At 27.0% G+C, this 15059-nt stretch overlaps 1 protein-coding gene across 2 annotated transcripts in view; it reads right to left on the minus strand.

Annotated features, from left to right (window-relative positions):
* The window catches only part of LOC119670277 (histone deacetylase 4), a 28239-nt gene that overhangs the window by 9902 nt on the left and 3278 nt on the right, over positions 1-15059 (minus strand). For both annotated transcript variants that reach the window (XM_038080477.1, XM_038080475.1), the window contains exons 2-3: positions 14965-15017; positions 4212-4321 (exon numbers count right to left, since the gene is read on the minus strand). In XM_038080477.1, coding sequence (XP_037936405.1) covers positions 4212-4321; positions 14965-14998 — 144 coding nt within the window. In that variant the 5' untranslated portion in view covers positions 14999-15017. The remainder of the gene's footprint in view (positions 1-4211; positions 4322-14964; positions 15018-15059) is intronic.

Raw genomic sequence — 15059 nt, forward strand, 5'->3', positions numbered from 1 at the left:
TTTCTATTTCACTCAACCGACTGGCAAAAAATAAACACAATTTATAATATTTCTTTTGGAGAGCACTTTTTTAAGAGCTAAACAAAATAAAAAAGAACAAAAATAATCGAGTCAACACTTTTCACAATCTCACTCTCTGTGTATCTGAGATACAAAGATACAAACAGTTTGCGCGGGTTTTATCAGGCATCCTTTAACTAATAAGCTCAAGCATTGTTTATAGATAGTTGTGTAAGTTGTGTACCGTTAATTTGCATACGAGCATTTCCATAGATACATTTTTGTACAACTTCAAAATTCCAAAATAAAATTCTTCTTGGTGCGATATGTTATTTATACATTTTCATATATACACGTATAATATATATACTCATATGAATATATATATAGAATATAAGTATTTTTATGGCTTATCCAATAATAAACTTAAAAGAGCAACCACAACCAGGCGAAGCTATAACTTCACTTGTAAAGGCACGAATACTTTATAAAAACAAATACGAGAAGAAAAACAAAAACTGAATATGCTTTATAAATAAATTTACTTTATGCACTATGTAAGCCTTATATTATTACTACACATCTGAACTTTATTTTTAGCACAATCACCGTTTTATTTAGAAATGCGCAAAATACATATTTTCGTAGAGACAATAAATAGACTCATTAAGTTGTACACGTTTATATTTAGATATTCGGTGAGAAGAGCATTAGGATGTGTATAGGAGGAGAACTTATTGTGAGCTATAATAAGAATATACCATCAAATCAGCAGAGCAGCCGAACAACGAATAACTGAACAAGACCGCGATGCTTGATTTTCATCAATATTTCGCTATTTTAACTTCAATTTCACAATCATTAAACATAGTTGCTGAATGTCGATACTAAATACTTCTAGTGGGTCTTTCAAAATAGGTGTATAGATAATAATTATTAATTACAATCTAAAACTTTTTTTTTGTTTTCTTAAATAATTTTGTCTTGCGTTTAATCTATGGATGAACACTTCCATGAAAAATCTTGAAAATAATAAATTTAGGTTTCGTCTTTTCTTATCATAATTTAGACTTAAAGTATTGCTCTTCTCACTACAAAAGTGTCTTTTAAGCTATAGTATTTGTTGTCACAAGAGCGGAAATCTCTAATCAATCTCTTTTTAAAGAGAATATTTATGATTAATTGTAAGTTTGATATAGTGAGTGGTGACTGCGGAAATTATTGCAGTCTTAATAAAAAAAATAAGTTAATAATAATAAGTTAAAATACTATTGTAATAATTGTTACTTATCTATAATTAAAAAAAAAACTAATTTTAAGAATATATTTATAAATAGGAGATAATTATATATAGTTAAATAAATGTTCAATATATTGTTATAAATCATTAGGTGAAAAATTGATAGTATATATATATATATTTGTAATATTTTTCAGGTGAAAATGTTGGAAAAAAATTCAAAAAGATATTTGTAAATAGGAGAACCGATTACTCATAATACTGTTAATAAAATAATAAGTAATAATAATAAAACTAAATAAATTTCCAATATATTGTTATAAATCATTAAATGAAACATCGATAATTTTATAAAAAAAAACTAATGTCAAATTTATATTTGTAAATTTTTCGGGTAGAGATGTTGAACAAACTTTCAAAAAGATATTTGTAAATATAGAACCGAATATTCATAATACTGTTAATAAAATTATAGGTAGTAATAATAAAACTAAATAAATTTCCAATATATTAATATAAATCATTAAGTGAAATATCGATAAAAAAAAACTACTTTCAAGGATATATTTGCAATAGGTTTCGGGTAAAGATTTTGAACAAACTTTCAAAAAGATATTTGTAAATTGGAGAACCGAGTATTCATAATACTATTAATAAAATAATAAGTAATAATAATAAAATTAAATAAATTTCCAATATTTTGCTACAAAATATCGATACAAAAAAATCGGTATTAAAATGTTAGAAAAAATTTTAAAAAATTATATTTGTAAATGGGAGAACAATATAATGCTTTATAAATTTTGCTAACTAGGAAGTTTCCAAATATCCTAATATTCTGTGTATATATAATAGAATTTTGAATATGTTGTTCTTAATAATAATATGAAGGGTCGCTGGTAAAAAGGGTCAATTTAAAACATCTCTGACATATGGATTTTATTAGAAAAATCTTTAAATATTATTTTTAAAAAGAGATTATGAATATATTGCTACTAATCACTAGAACACGTAAAAAGAATGACACAAATGTGAATATTTTAAAACTATGTTTTAGAACTACATTATAGAAGTATAAATTAAAATTTATGTGAATTCAAATATATTCAAATAGTGCATATATCAAATAATTCGAATAACAAATAATTATCATCAACACTAAACCGATAACAAATTTTTCTGGGTATGATATTCTGATACGCATTGAACCTCACAGAAATTGTGAAACATACGATTCATAATATATATTTTTTTTAAATTTAAAATTTATCATAAAAAGTGATTTTAAAAAAAACATTAACATAATTCATTAAAGTAATTCTAATAAAACTAAATGATAGCTGTCAATTCATATAATTAAATCTGATATAAATTAAAACTAATTAATTAATGTGGATTTTTTGTACTATAAATTATAGAGTATAATGTGTATAGGTTGATTATTTTCATAACAGGATCAGTTATCAGCGCTGAGGTAGAAGTTTTAAAAACATAAAAACTTCTGCTATATAAATTAAATAATATATATTAAAAAGTTTTATATATTAATTATTTTAATAGTTTCTCCAATTCACATAAACCTTCACAAATTTTTTTTTTTGTACATAGTTTTTGCATTTGCATAATTGTTTCTTGTTTTCTAAAATCTCCATCAAATCGCCTTTAGATCTAAATATTTTTGAAAAAAAAACTTCTAACATCATATATTGTCTTTTAAGTTTGTAATACGAAAAGCTATTTATTTCTTAATATTTTTAGAAAATTTGTAAAATGAAACAATGCAAAGATCTTCACATAAACAACTCAAATCTATAATGTTGGGATATGTAGGAACATTTATTATCCTACATTACTAAAGCACATAATATATTAATTAAATATATGAATATATATATATTTTATAACATCGTCGATTTTGATTACCAGCATACTAAATTTAAAATTAGCAGAAGTTATATTTTAAATATAGTTCTCAAATATAGATCAAAACGAGAACAAGAGGAGATTCTTGATGGATACATTATTATCTGCTAAAATTTAAGGTTGAATAATAATGTTTGAAGTAAGTTGCAGGTGCTGGAATAAGTTAAGATATTTTCAAAACGTCAATAACCGCATTATGTTTTATATCTACAATATAACTCAAGTTATTCCAGAATATTTGAAATTTATATGAAATGTATAATATAAATGTATATTATATAAGATATAAATTTTAAGTCGATTTTTATCTTTGTTACTAAAATATAATATTATTATTGGATAAGATTAATGTGATATTTGTAATAAAAATAATGAAGAATAATATATTTGTAGATATAAATAATAATATTTCCTTTCAGCGTTGTATAAACGCGGTTGGTGGTAAAACAAGCAAAGACTCTAAAAATAATAATATTTTTATTATCTTTTTAATTTCCTTACATAAGAACTAATGCTAAGGTGCATTAAAAATATTTGGAAATACTTGGTTTTAAAATCGCTCTTCAGATAATAAGATATTTATTAGGAAAAATCTAACAAATATTTGTAAGTATAAATTCATTATCAGATACTATCATACATTTCTCAGCTTGAACTCACATCAAGCTTCTACTTTAATAACATTAAGAAGAGAAGAGATAGAAACATTCCTAAGTCATTTCTTCTTGTTATACTGATAAGTAATAAAGGTGTATATGGTATATTTACAATATTGTAAAGGGTGTAAACTATAACAGTTGGATTAATTTAAGAAAAAAATAACAGAAAAACCACATTTTTTGTTTTTCAAATATTTTAATTAATATTGAAAATGAAATAATTTTCTACCATTACTGTTTTTGTATTCTCATTGAACTGGTCATTTTTGAATAGATGGAATTTTAAAAGGAAATAGTTATTAATAATATATCTATTTATATAGCTATATTTAAATTTACTTAATTCATATTTAAATAATTTATATAATAAAAATTTTGAAATAACATACCTCAAGTATTTGTTGATTAATATCACTCGTAGGTACTGGTTTAAAATCTAATGTAAGTGAACCCGGTGTTATATGTAATCTTTCGTCTGGACCAACTTCTCGCACAATATCTAAAATTTATTTATAAATAGTTTACAAATTAATTGCTTGTTTTATAATGACAAATAATTTAAATATATAAAGATTTTTTTTTATTTTTAATAAAATATTATATGATATATATAATCATTGATAACCATAATCATATTATATGACAAATATGGTATAATATACCTTTATAAAATAATGTAAAAATGATATAAAATGATGACTCTTGGTTAACTAAGGACCAAATAAATTAAACTGATAATCGAACACAATACAACATTATTATAATAAACTATAATATAATGTAATACATATATAATATAATATAATATGCTTTTAGGTGCATTACGATAAATTAAATTAGCAACTGAGATGGTAAATTAGTTTTATTGTGTTTGTAGTTTAGACGTTTTAATTTGGTGTGACACTTAAAGACATCTTTAATCTTTAAATTAATTATTTATAAAGATATTGATACCAACATCTAAAAATATTATTAATAAATACGTTTCTTTTGTAGTATTTACATGTTTACATTTGCTGAACTTCACAAAAACCAGTTAAACTTTATGTCGAGTAAAAACAACAGAAAGAAATATTTTAATATATTTTTTTATTAAATTTTTCTTAATTTTCGTTATTTTAATGCAGTTATCAAGCACTTTATGTACTTTTTTATTTTTTCCTACTTTTTTATTTTAGTGCCTTTTCCTGACAATTTTTTACTGAATACTTGTTTCTGTTTGCATTTGTTAAAATGTATACATTTGGGTTGAGTGGAGCATATATTCTACTGCTGTATGCGTTGAGTGGAGTAAAGATGTTTATTTTCTAGTTTGTGTAGTTGTAGTCATTATTTTTAAGTTAATGATACGGATTAGCGAAACAATAGTCGATGCGAACTACAAGGGATAGAGTGCAAATTTTAAGTTTTCTGATTTTCCAAATTAAGAGGAAATCAGATCACTAGAGATGTGCTGTTTATATGAACTTACTTGATGATTAAATACCTGCGTGAATGATCCTAGCTTTGCAGGATGACAGATAGTTCTGTTAGTTTGATAAGAAACAAGGTCTCTACGATTTTAAATCTTTTCCAAGTTAATGATGGACACTGACACATGAGGTGGAGTAAAGTTTTTTTCTCATCTACAGAGCCACAAACCCGACAGAAGTCATTAAAGGATAGACATAGTCTCATTGTACGTCTTTCTAGTACGCAGTGACATTTCAGCACTGATATAGTAATGCTGAGCAGGCTACGCCCTAGTTGATGCAGCTGACTAGTACATTTCTTGTCCAATCTGTACCAGGTCGAACTTGAAATAGCTATGTTTAAACATTTTTGTTTGCTTGCTTGGTCATTGCAAGTGGGATACCAATATCTGAGAAATTTTTTGTCAAGGAGTAGACTGCCTACCTTGCTAAACACTTCATAACTACCTGTCTTGTTAAGAGAAGTCCGGCATTTTCGAATTGTTAAGGGTGTGACTACCAGACATTTGATGTTGTCTAGACCTCATTTTGCTGCGTAGTGAATTACTTTTGTCTGAAAGACATTGCAAATGATAAGACCCAGTATAACATTATCAAAGTATGACTTAATTAGTTTAGAAAATGATGTTAAGAATTTTTGTATTGAATTACATGGAAATATACAAATATCTACAAATATATTATTATTATTATTTCCATACTCCATTAGGAGCTTAAGGAGTCTACAAAAGTTCTCGACTGGTTTCTGTTTTGTGCTTTTGCTTTCAACTCGTTAAACGATTTGACCGTTTTCTTGCTGAACTGTCCTACACTAGGTCATTGCTGGTTTGCCTCTGCGCATAGTTTTCTGGGGGTATGTTCCCTGGCGATATCTTCATAAGGCTTACGCAGTTTGTGTCTAATCCAACCATACTTCTTTCTTCTTATCTCACTGTTTACGTTTGTTTGGTGCGTTATTCTCCATAACTCTTCATTTGAAATCGTTCTAGGTCACTATATGCCTAATATGTTGCGCAGGCATTGATTGATAAATGATTGCAATCTTCTTTGGATTTAGGAGTTAGCATATATATACATAGATTTAACTTGTTTTGGTGATATACTTCAGTACATGCGTATGAAATTTTTAAATGGACGTCTACAGGATGACATACGACAATAAAAGGACTAAGGATAATCAGATATTTAATATATAAACTTAATGATTCCCTTCATAAATGATAAATGATTTTTAGGCTTTTTATACATTTTTATGGAGTTCAAAAGTCTAATTTCTATTCTATTCGGCTATTTAAAATATATACGAGTATAAACTTAATACTTCCATTAATATAAGTTTTTGAAGTAACTATATTATAATGTATCCAATTATCACTTATGGATGGATTGGTATTTCTTTGCATTTCGCAGAATAAATGCCAATCAATGATGTAAACAAAAACGTTTGCAATATATGAAATAATAAATTAAGAAACAAACATTATAGAAAATAAAACACAACAAATACCGTATTTTCTGTCTAAAAACAATACAAAGAAATGTTAGCATAGAACAGAAAATAGAACGAAGGTCGTATAAACGTTAACTTTGCAAGGTATTAAGGCACTTTTGTTATTGTTGCTTTTATTTATACTTCCACATTACATTATTTCTATAAATACACATTTGAAATGCTCCTTCATTTTCTGTTTTGTACTTTACTTTGCCGTTTTTAGCTTTTATATTGAATTCCTTTTACTTCCTTTGCCTGTTATAGAACAGAACAACATTACAATAACAAATTACACTAACTTATACACCACTCAGAGATTTTCAGTATTATACGAAATGCTGAACGTAAATTGAATTAAATTGAATAAATGTGAAATAACCATATTCACTGTGTGCTTGAATAGGCCGTGACCTGCTGTTCTATTTTTAGACACATTTATAAATCGTGCATAGCTATAGTATATTTAGAAACAACAAAACTAATTAAAATGAAATTCGTACATATTCTACTTTACAACAAAATAAAAACTATAAAAAAAAATACAACACAACAACAAAAAACTATAACATCAACATAAATCCTTAGTACACGAGTAAAGTAATTTAATGTCAGTCCGTTTGATTTGTATTAAAATTTTATATTAAGTCATTTCTGCTGTTAATATATTATGTTATGTTAAAACGTAAAATTAGCAGAATAGCCATCAGAAACTGGTAATTGTCAAAGAGGCGAAAGCTCACCCCGAACTGTGATGTTAAAAAGCGAAAAAGAGAAAGAATATTAAAGGTACAGCAGCAAGTAACTTTTATATTTACAAATTTAAGTCTAAAAAAAGAATGAAGGAGATTATACACAACAAATACGTAGGAAGCGTGAACAGAGAGGGAGGATGTTACAAATAATCTCATCTCCACATTCATTACATTCATAAATAAAAGGTTCTTGTAGTTTAATGTAATTATATTAACATAGGCAAAGATAATGATGTAATTTTTTAAAAAAATATAAGCAATGCTTATAAAATACTATAGAGCATGGCTTCAAAACAATTGAACTAATGGATAATGGTTTTGAAAAAAATTAAAGATTTTTAAATTATAAATAATTTTATAGCAATTTTAAAGACGCTCCGGTATGGACGTATGCAATCCAGTTATGAGGATGTACACCAAAATCGTCTATTCACAAATCATCCAAAATTTCCAAAACAAAGTTTTAAGAAATTTAGTCAACGCTCCGTGATTCATTAGAAATACTGACCTACATTGGGACTTGAAGATCGAATCTGTGGATGCAGTAATACAAAAGTTTGCGGTGAAGTACCAAAAACGGCCTAATACTACATCTGGCCTGCTGAGGAGACTTAAACGACTTAAGTCTTCAGATCTACGCTCGAATTATTAGTCTAATAATAATTTAGATTATTACTCTATTAGCACTAAGTCTTTGACAACTTGACAATTGTAAAACGTATTGTAAAATACAACAAAATTGCTTGATAGTTCTCTGTACTTGAATTAGTCAAGTGAATGAAATATGTATGTGTTTATATTATTGTACGTATTGTTTTAAATAAAAACAAATTTTTAAAGATTGGTATTATATATTTAAAAGATAATTTGACAATTTAACCAACATTTAGAAATCAAGCTTAGGTTTGATGCAAATTAGATGATTACCTAGACAAGATGAAATAGGATAGTCAAATAATACTAAATAAATGATTAAATTAAACCCTATTTATTCCAATAACTTGTGAAAAAAGTAATAAATCTGTAGACACAGTTGTTTAAAGTTTCATATCCTTTCTAATTACATTCGCGAACATTTCTTTATGGATAAGTTGAATAAACTATACAAACAGGTTCTATTATAAAACCCAAAATAAATGAAAAAGTTTGTTGTCGATGTGATCTTAAAAAAAAAATCCGACAATTGCCAGACAAGTTTAGAAAAAGTTGCTTTAGTAAATTTTAGATGGCTACTTTTTCTTAAGATAATTTTGTTATAGGTTTTAAAACAAATAACATCATCAACACTATAGTTTCAATTATATATGTAAAAAAGGTAATTTAATATTCATGGACTAATTTGACGAAAGAAAAAGTAACAATGGCGAATGGTAACGGGTTATCCATTTCATGATTCTGATTTGGTAGCTATGGTTCAGTGAAATGAACTATTTAGAACTGTTTGAACAACAAAACTTAAAACTTGTTGCAATAGTGGTGACTATTTTTGCATAGTTTTTTTCAGTGTCTCGCCTCATTTTGGTGGATAAGTTAAGTGAGGTTGGAGTAGACCCTTGTAAATCAAAACCGTTATGATACCAAGACTAAAGACATGGGCGTACCCAGAGGCTGGGGCACTGTTTTGCTGAAACCAGTGTACACCCATGGCTAAAGACGTTCCACGATAGTAAGAGAACCACCAAAACATAGACTTAAGTCGCTATATAGAAAGCGTCGTAGAGAACTATCACAACTCCACCATTGAGTATTATTGAAAATTATTTGCGATATATAATATAATGTATTTATATATCTGGCAATACTAATCCGATTATCGTGTCAATCGTATATATGTGACATTTTTTAGGCCATATTTTTTTGTGAAAATGGTTGTATAATTTATCGCTCGTGTAAAAAGTTAAATTGGTTTGGAAATAAGTATACTGTGCGAAAAAATATGCTAAAGAAACAAAGCTATGTCCTTTGTTACTATGAAAAAGGTGAAACGGTTGCAAACGTATGGATGGACATTGTCTATTACGAGCTCCTTAGCCTGGTGCTGGTCTCTACTGTTAAAAATTCTATTGCTAGAACGAAAAAATCAAGGAAAAACCTGACTAGAATTAATTAACAGAAGAGGGATTGTAATTCATCATGGCAATAACATGCTACACACATCTACACACATCATGGTTTGAAACAAATGATTGATGGAACTTGTTTGGAAGGTTCTGTTTTATATATACCGTATGACTGTCATATGTTTTGGTCTCTACAAAACTCTCTTATTGATAACGCTGATGGAATTATGAAGGTACCCGAAAAATGGGTCATAAATAATATTGTCCAATATATACTTGAATAAAATTCAATTTAAATAAATAAAGCTTTTGTTTAAAAATGTACCAAAACACCGCGATATATACTAAAAATGCACCCAAAACGACTAATATGTACTAAACAATTTCTCAAACAGTTCAGATTTGGATCACGTGTCGCAATATATTAGTTAATCTATATATTTAAGAATGATTTTGAAAAAAGATTTTAATTTGTATCAAAACAAAACTACTTTTGTAGTCTTCTATTTTATTAAAAATTATTTTAAAATAATATGATACAAGCGATAAGAGTGAGCTATATGTTCTCTTACACTTTTAGATACTCGAAGATTCTGAATAATTATGAACAAAATCAAGAAACATGCAAACAAATTTCACATGTTCATTGTAACATTGTTGTTAAACCAAATTATATTAAATGTGGGAGTCAAGGTCATATCTGCAAAAGCCAGCTACTTTCGAACAAACCACACATCTGCTTTTTTATGGCAGAATAGTATAACACCTGATAATCTTAATTGTAGATACTTATACTCTTTGATTTGTTTGAAATATATAACGAAACTATATATAAACAGTAAAAGTATTCTATCAAAACATCAAACAAAGCAATTATGCACATTTAAATTACGTATATGTAAGCTCAATATATAATATTTATATGTACTACGTATAAATATAGTATATATATATATATATATAAATGATTTTTATCCTGCCCCACACAGCTTATACCAACCGAAATAAATTATTTCTATTTATTTTGTAAACGCTACAGTTTGACATTTCACTAAGTGGGGAAAACCGACGAGTTAACTAAATATATAATTGTATCTTTTTTTATATTAGAATTATTGGTTTCATGTGCATAGTTTGTCATACTCGTATAATGAAAATAGTGCAAATATAATATATTTCTTTAAAGTAAGTCTATAGTCTATAATCTGTACGGTACATTATTATTTCAGTATACATATGTTTCATTCACAATTTAATATAAATATTAATAGAAATTATCTGAATTAATTGCTTAAAGGTTTATATTAAGATTATGACTGATGTACAAGGGATGCTCTAAAAATTTTCAAAGTGACATCTTTTGTAAAGACAAAATTTTATAACTTAATATAATAGTTATTATATCGGATAAGACTTATTATATTTGTATTTTATATTATATTTTTATTTTTTACAACCTATAGAATAGAAAAGTTTAATTCAGTAAAAAGTGTCTGCCCATATTTATTTATTGTTAGAGGCTTCACCGCGACTTTTGAGATCTATTCATACAGAGAGCATGTCTTACGCTAATCTGATAACATAAGGAAATTAATAAACCTTACAATATCACTTGGTTTAAAACTTCACACCTCATTTGATTCAATGAGAGCTATGTTAGATGGAGATATTGTATCTGTTTTTGACGATAACAGCAATATTCAAGAAAATAAGCTAAATTGATATAATGGATCTGTTTGTCAACTATCGCAATATACGAACAGATAAGATGCGATAAGGAATTACTTTCCATTTCACAGAATCTGTAAGTATAATTATCATGCAATCTTACCTGTAATAAGAAATACAATATTATTCATTTTTCTGAACCTTGAAAATTAATTTACCAATATTTAGAAAAATTGAAACATTATTTCGAATAAAATTTATATTGATAAATAAATTAAACTGTGATATAAAATATACTATACTTTAATACAGTTAGTCAAATGAATAGTGAATCTGACAGAAACATAATACTCTTATTTTAATCTTAATGACATTCTTTCCATACCCATTCCAGATAATATAGAAAAAATATTTTAATGCCAAACCAACGTGATCAGTTCTTTTTAACGAGTACTACATTAAAAAGGATTCCCATTGTATATTCTGCTAACGCTTATATATTAAATAAAGCAATAGGTACACTCTATTATTGTATTTAAAAATAATAAAAATAAAATATATTTCTATATAAAGCAATCTTGAGGTGTTTTTTTGTAGTCTCGATAATTTTCTCGTCTTTGGTTCACCTTTTTTACGAATGATAAAACTGAATTGTGGTCACTATTTACACGTGACTGGCGTTATCGACGTATCTAGTAGTAAAAAAACGGTTAAAATATATGTATATACCTGAAGATGACCACGATAAAGGATTAAGTTAAACGAAAAGAAAAATAAAAATTGGTTTTTCTTCATATTCTGAATTCCTTTTTCAACTGATAATAAGGATTATCGAGCAAAAATTTTTAAATAATTCTTGCTCACTTGAATTAGTTGCTTATTTTTAAATTCAAATTAGTTGTTCTGTTAGCAATCAGCTGACTTTCTGCTGCTCCATCAGTGTATCTATTCGATAGTAAAAAAGCTCGATATGCCGAAAGGGCATATAATATTTCAAAGGGCTTTAATCAAAAACTACATAAACTGCTATATTAGCTCTAAAAATTTATTACGACTATGCGCCTTAAATGTAAATTTAATCCTCTGTTGGAAGAAAACGAAATTACTTTTTAAACAACCCAATAGATCAACCATTCCATTAATAAATAGCTTTTAGAAAAATAAAACAAGTGATTTGTATAAGCATAGAGTCATATATAAAGAAACGAACATTTTATTAAATGACAAAAAGATATTATTCATACTACTGGGAATAACGCGGTGGAGAAGTCGAAGACCATAAAAAGCTATCAGCATAACAAAACGAATCGATTTAGTGTTGCCAATTCCTTTGTCTGTCTGTTTGCCGGCAAATTAATAGTATTCAAGTTAATCGAATAAAAATATTAACTTTTGACTATATTATTCAGTGTGTTTACAAAATAACTGGCGGAAATTTGATTATATTTAGTACGTGTATGCACACTGAAGCTTAAAAATATTACCAAAAAAACGAAAAAAAAAGTTTATTATATATAAATATATACATATTACATTGGACACATCCCCTTTGCAAAGCGGGCTTTCAAATGGATATTAATAGAATTAAAGAAAAACAAATTGTCTTATCATCTTAATTAAAATATATATATAAAAATAAGCAACAGTCAAAGTGTTAGCTACTTTCTTTTAATCTCTATTAACTGCGAGGTTTCTTCATAACCTCTCTCTACGTCTTGACTGAATTATGGTTTATCACTTTATCAGACTAAGCAATAACTGACCTCAGATCTGCACACCTCCTCGAGGAGCCTGTAACCATTCTGCGATTCGATAACGCGGTGTTGGTAGGGTCCTTTATGTATTTTTTTATCGGATCAATCTTAAGGTCCCTGAGGACCTTCTCCGAGCCTGACTTTGTGCAATTTCTAGCTGGCGAATAGTAATGTTTGAGGCCTTGCTGAACGTTACACACCCATATAGAAGTGACGGTCGAAGTTTTATGTAAAGGGTTTCTAAGTTTCAGTATCATCTTATATGTTTAAGGAACAATTTTATTGAAGAGTTACTTTTAATATGGCTAGCTTTATGGTTCATTTAACACGTGGAAAAGAACATAAATTGCTATAATAAATAAATATAACACAATAAAATCGGTATTTTATTCCTAAATGATATACACATATATTAAATAAACAAAAATATATATAGAATATTTACGTGTTCCTTGACACTACTTTAGGAGAAGATTTAATTCGAAACGATTTTGTAAATTGTAAATTAGTGGTGTAAGTCCATTATAAATATTAAGCCAAATACAGGATTACAAAAAAATCTGGTTGATTAGTTATAGTGGCGACAGAGCTTTTTCTATTCTCCAAGTAGCGCCTAGGTACTAGTTTGATAGACCCAATCATAAAAATCGAAGTTACATTGGGTAAGAAAAAAAAAAATTACAAAAAAAAATATGTTTTGTTTCTTTACCCAGGGATTACCTCTTGAATTAAAGATACTCAATGTGTTTTCAACAGTGTATATATTTTATATACATATGTTGTTTACTTTATAGAAACTATTTAAATATATTACTACTCATTATCTGATATATGCATTCTGTGTAAATTTCATTTCTGAAACCAACAGGTTCACATACAATCTTTCATACTAGTTTCACAATTTTTTTTCTTATAATTTGGAAATATTCTTTACTTATATATATATATATATATATATATATGTATAGATACCATACTACATATCAAGGCGTGTGTTTTACTACTTCCCTACTTTCCTTTTCGTAAACAATGAAATTGAAAATAAAAAAAAAAAACAAAAAAAAAAGCACAGAAAAGATAATATAATATTGAAGAGAAGGAGAAGTGGTAGTGGTTCTGTTTACCTACAAAATATACGCAAAAGCACAGCTGTAAGATTATTTTCATATGCTCTTCAAATTGTGTTACAGGATACAAGAGTGGGTGCATTGGAGATGTGTAAATATGTATGTAGTATGTATGAGAAATGGAAAACTTCTTGTGGCAACCTAATGTTGCCCTTGTCATTCGTGGTCCCTATTTTTCTTTTCTTGCTTTCTTACATCCTACTTTTGCTTTGAATATTAAATGTTAGTTACTTTGGTCGACTGTTGTGTGCCGGATTGGTAGATGCAAACACATAAATACATATATGTATAATATAATCATAATAACAACAAGAAGAAATAAGTTCATAAAGTTGTGGAATATTTATTTCATGGCAAAAGTGCTTTGAAGGCAAGTTAATTCTAAAAATAGCTAAAATCGATAAACGAATGTTTTCTTCAGTCATCGTCGTCGTAGTAGTCGTAATTCTTTGTCCTTCTCTTGTATGCTTCCAATTTTATCAAAATGGGATGGATGGATGGATGGATAAATGGTTGCGTTAATATATGGACAAGCATTTGTGTGGAATGAGTTATGTTGTCACCACAACTTGATTTAATTTGGGTAAGGCGATAAATTATCAATTTTATTTATAACATATATTTATGTATATCCATATATACATAAATACACACATATATATATATATACTTATTAGTAGCAAATATCTTAATTGTTTTGATTAAAATAAATAGTGTTTGTGCATATATACATATATTATTACATATTTAATTGATAATAAATAAAATTAAAATTTTTTATTTCAATTTAATTTTTTAAAAAAATATTTTAACTTACCATGAGGTGAAATTCTTTTGTCTGGACTTGTCATATTTAAAATAATCTGCAGGCTGAAATGGGGAATATGAACGTTTAAGTATGTACCTTTTACA

The sequence above is a fragment of the Teleopsis dalmanni genome, chromosome 1 (assembly GCF_002237135.1).
Source record: "Teleopsis dalmanni isolate 2A chromosome 1, ASM223713v2, whole genome shotgun sequence".
In the NCBI taxonomy this organism is placed as follows: domain Eukaryota; kingdom Metazoa; phylum Arthropoda; class Insecta; order Diptera; family Diopsidae; genus Teleopsis; species Teleopsis dalmanni.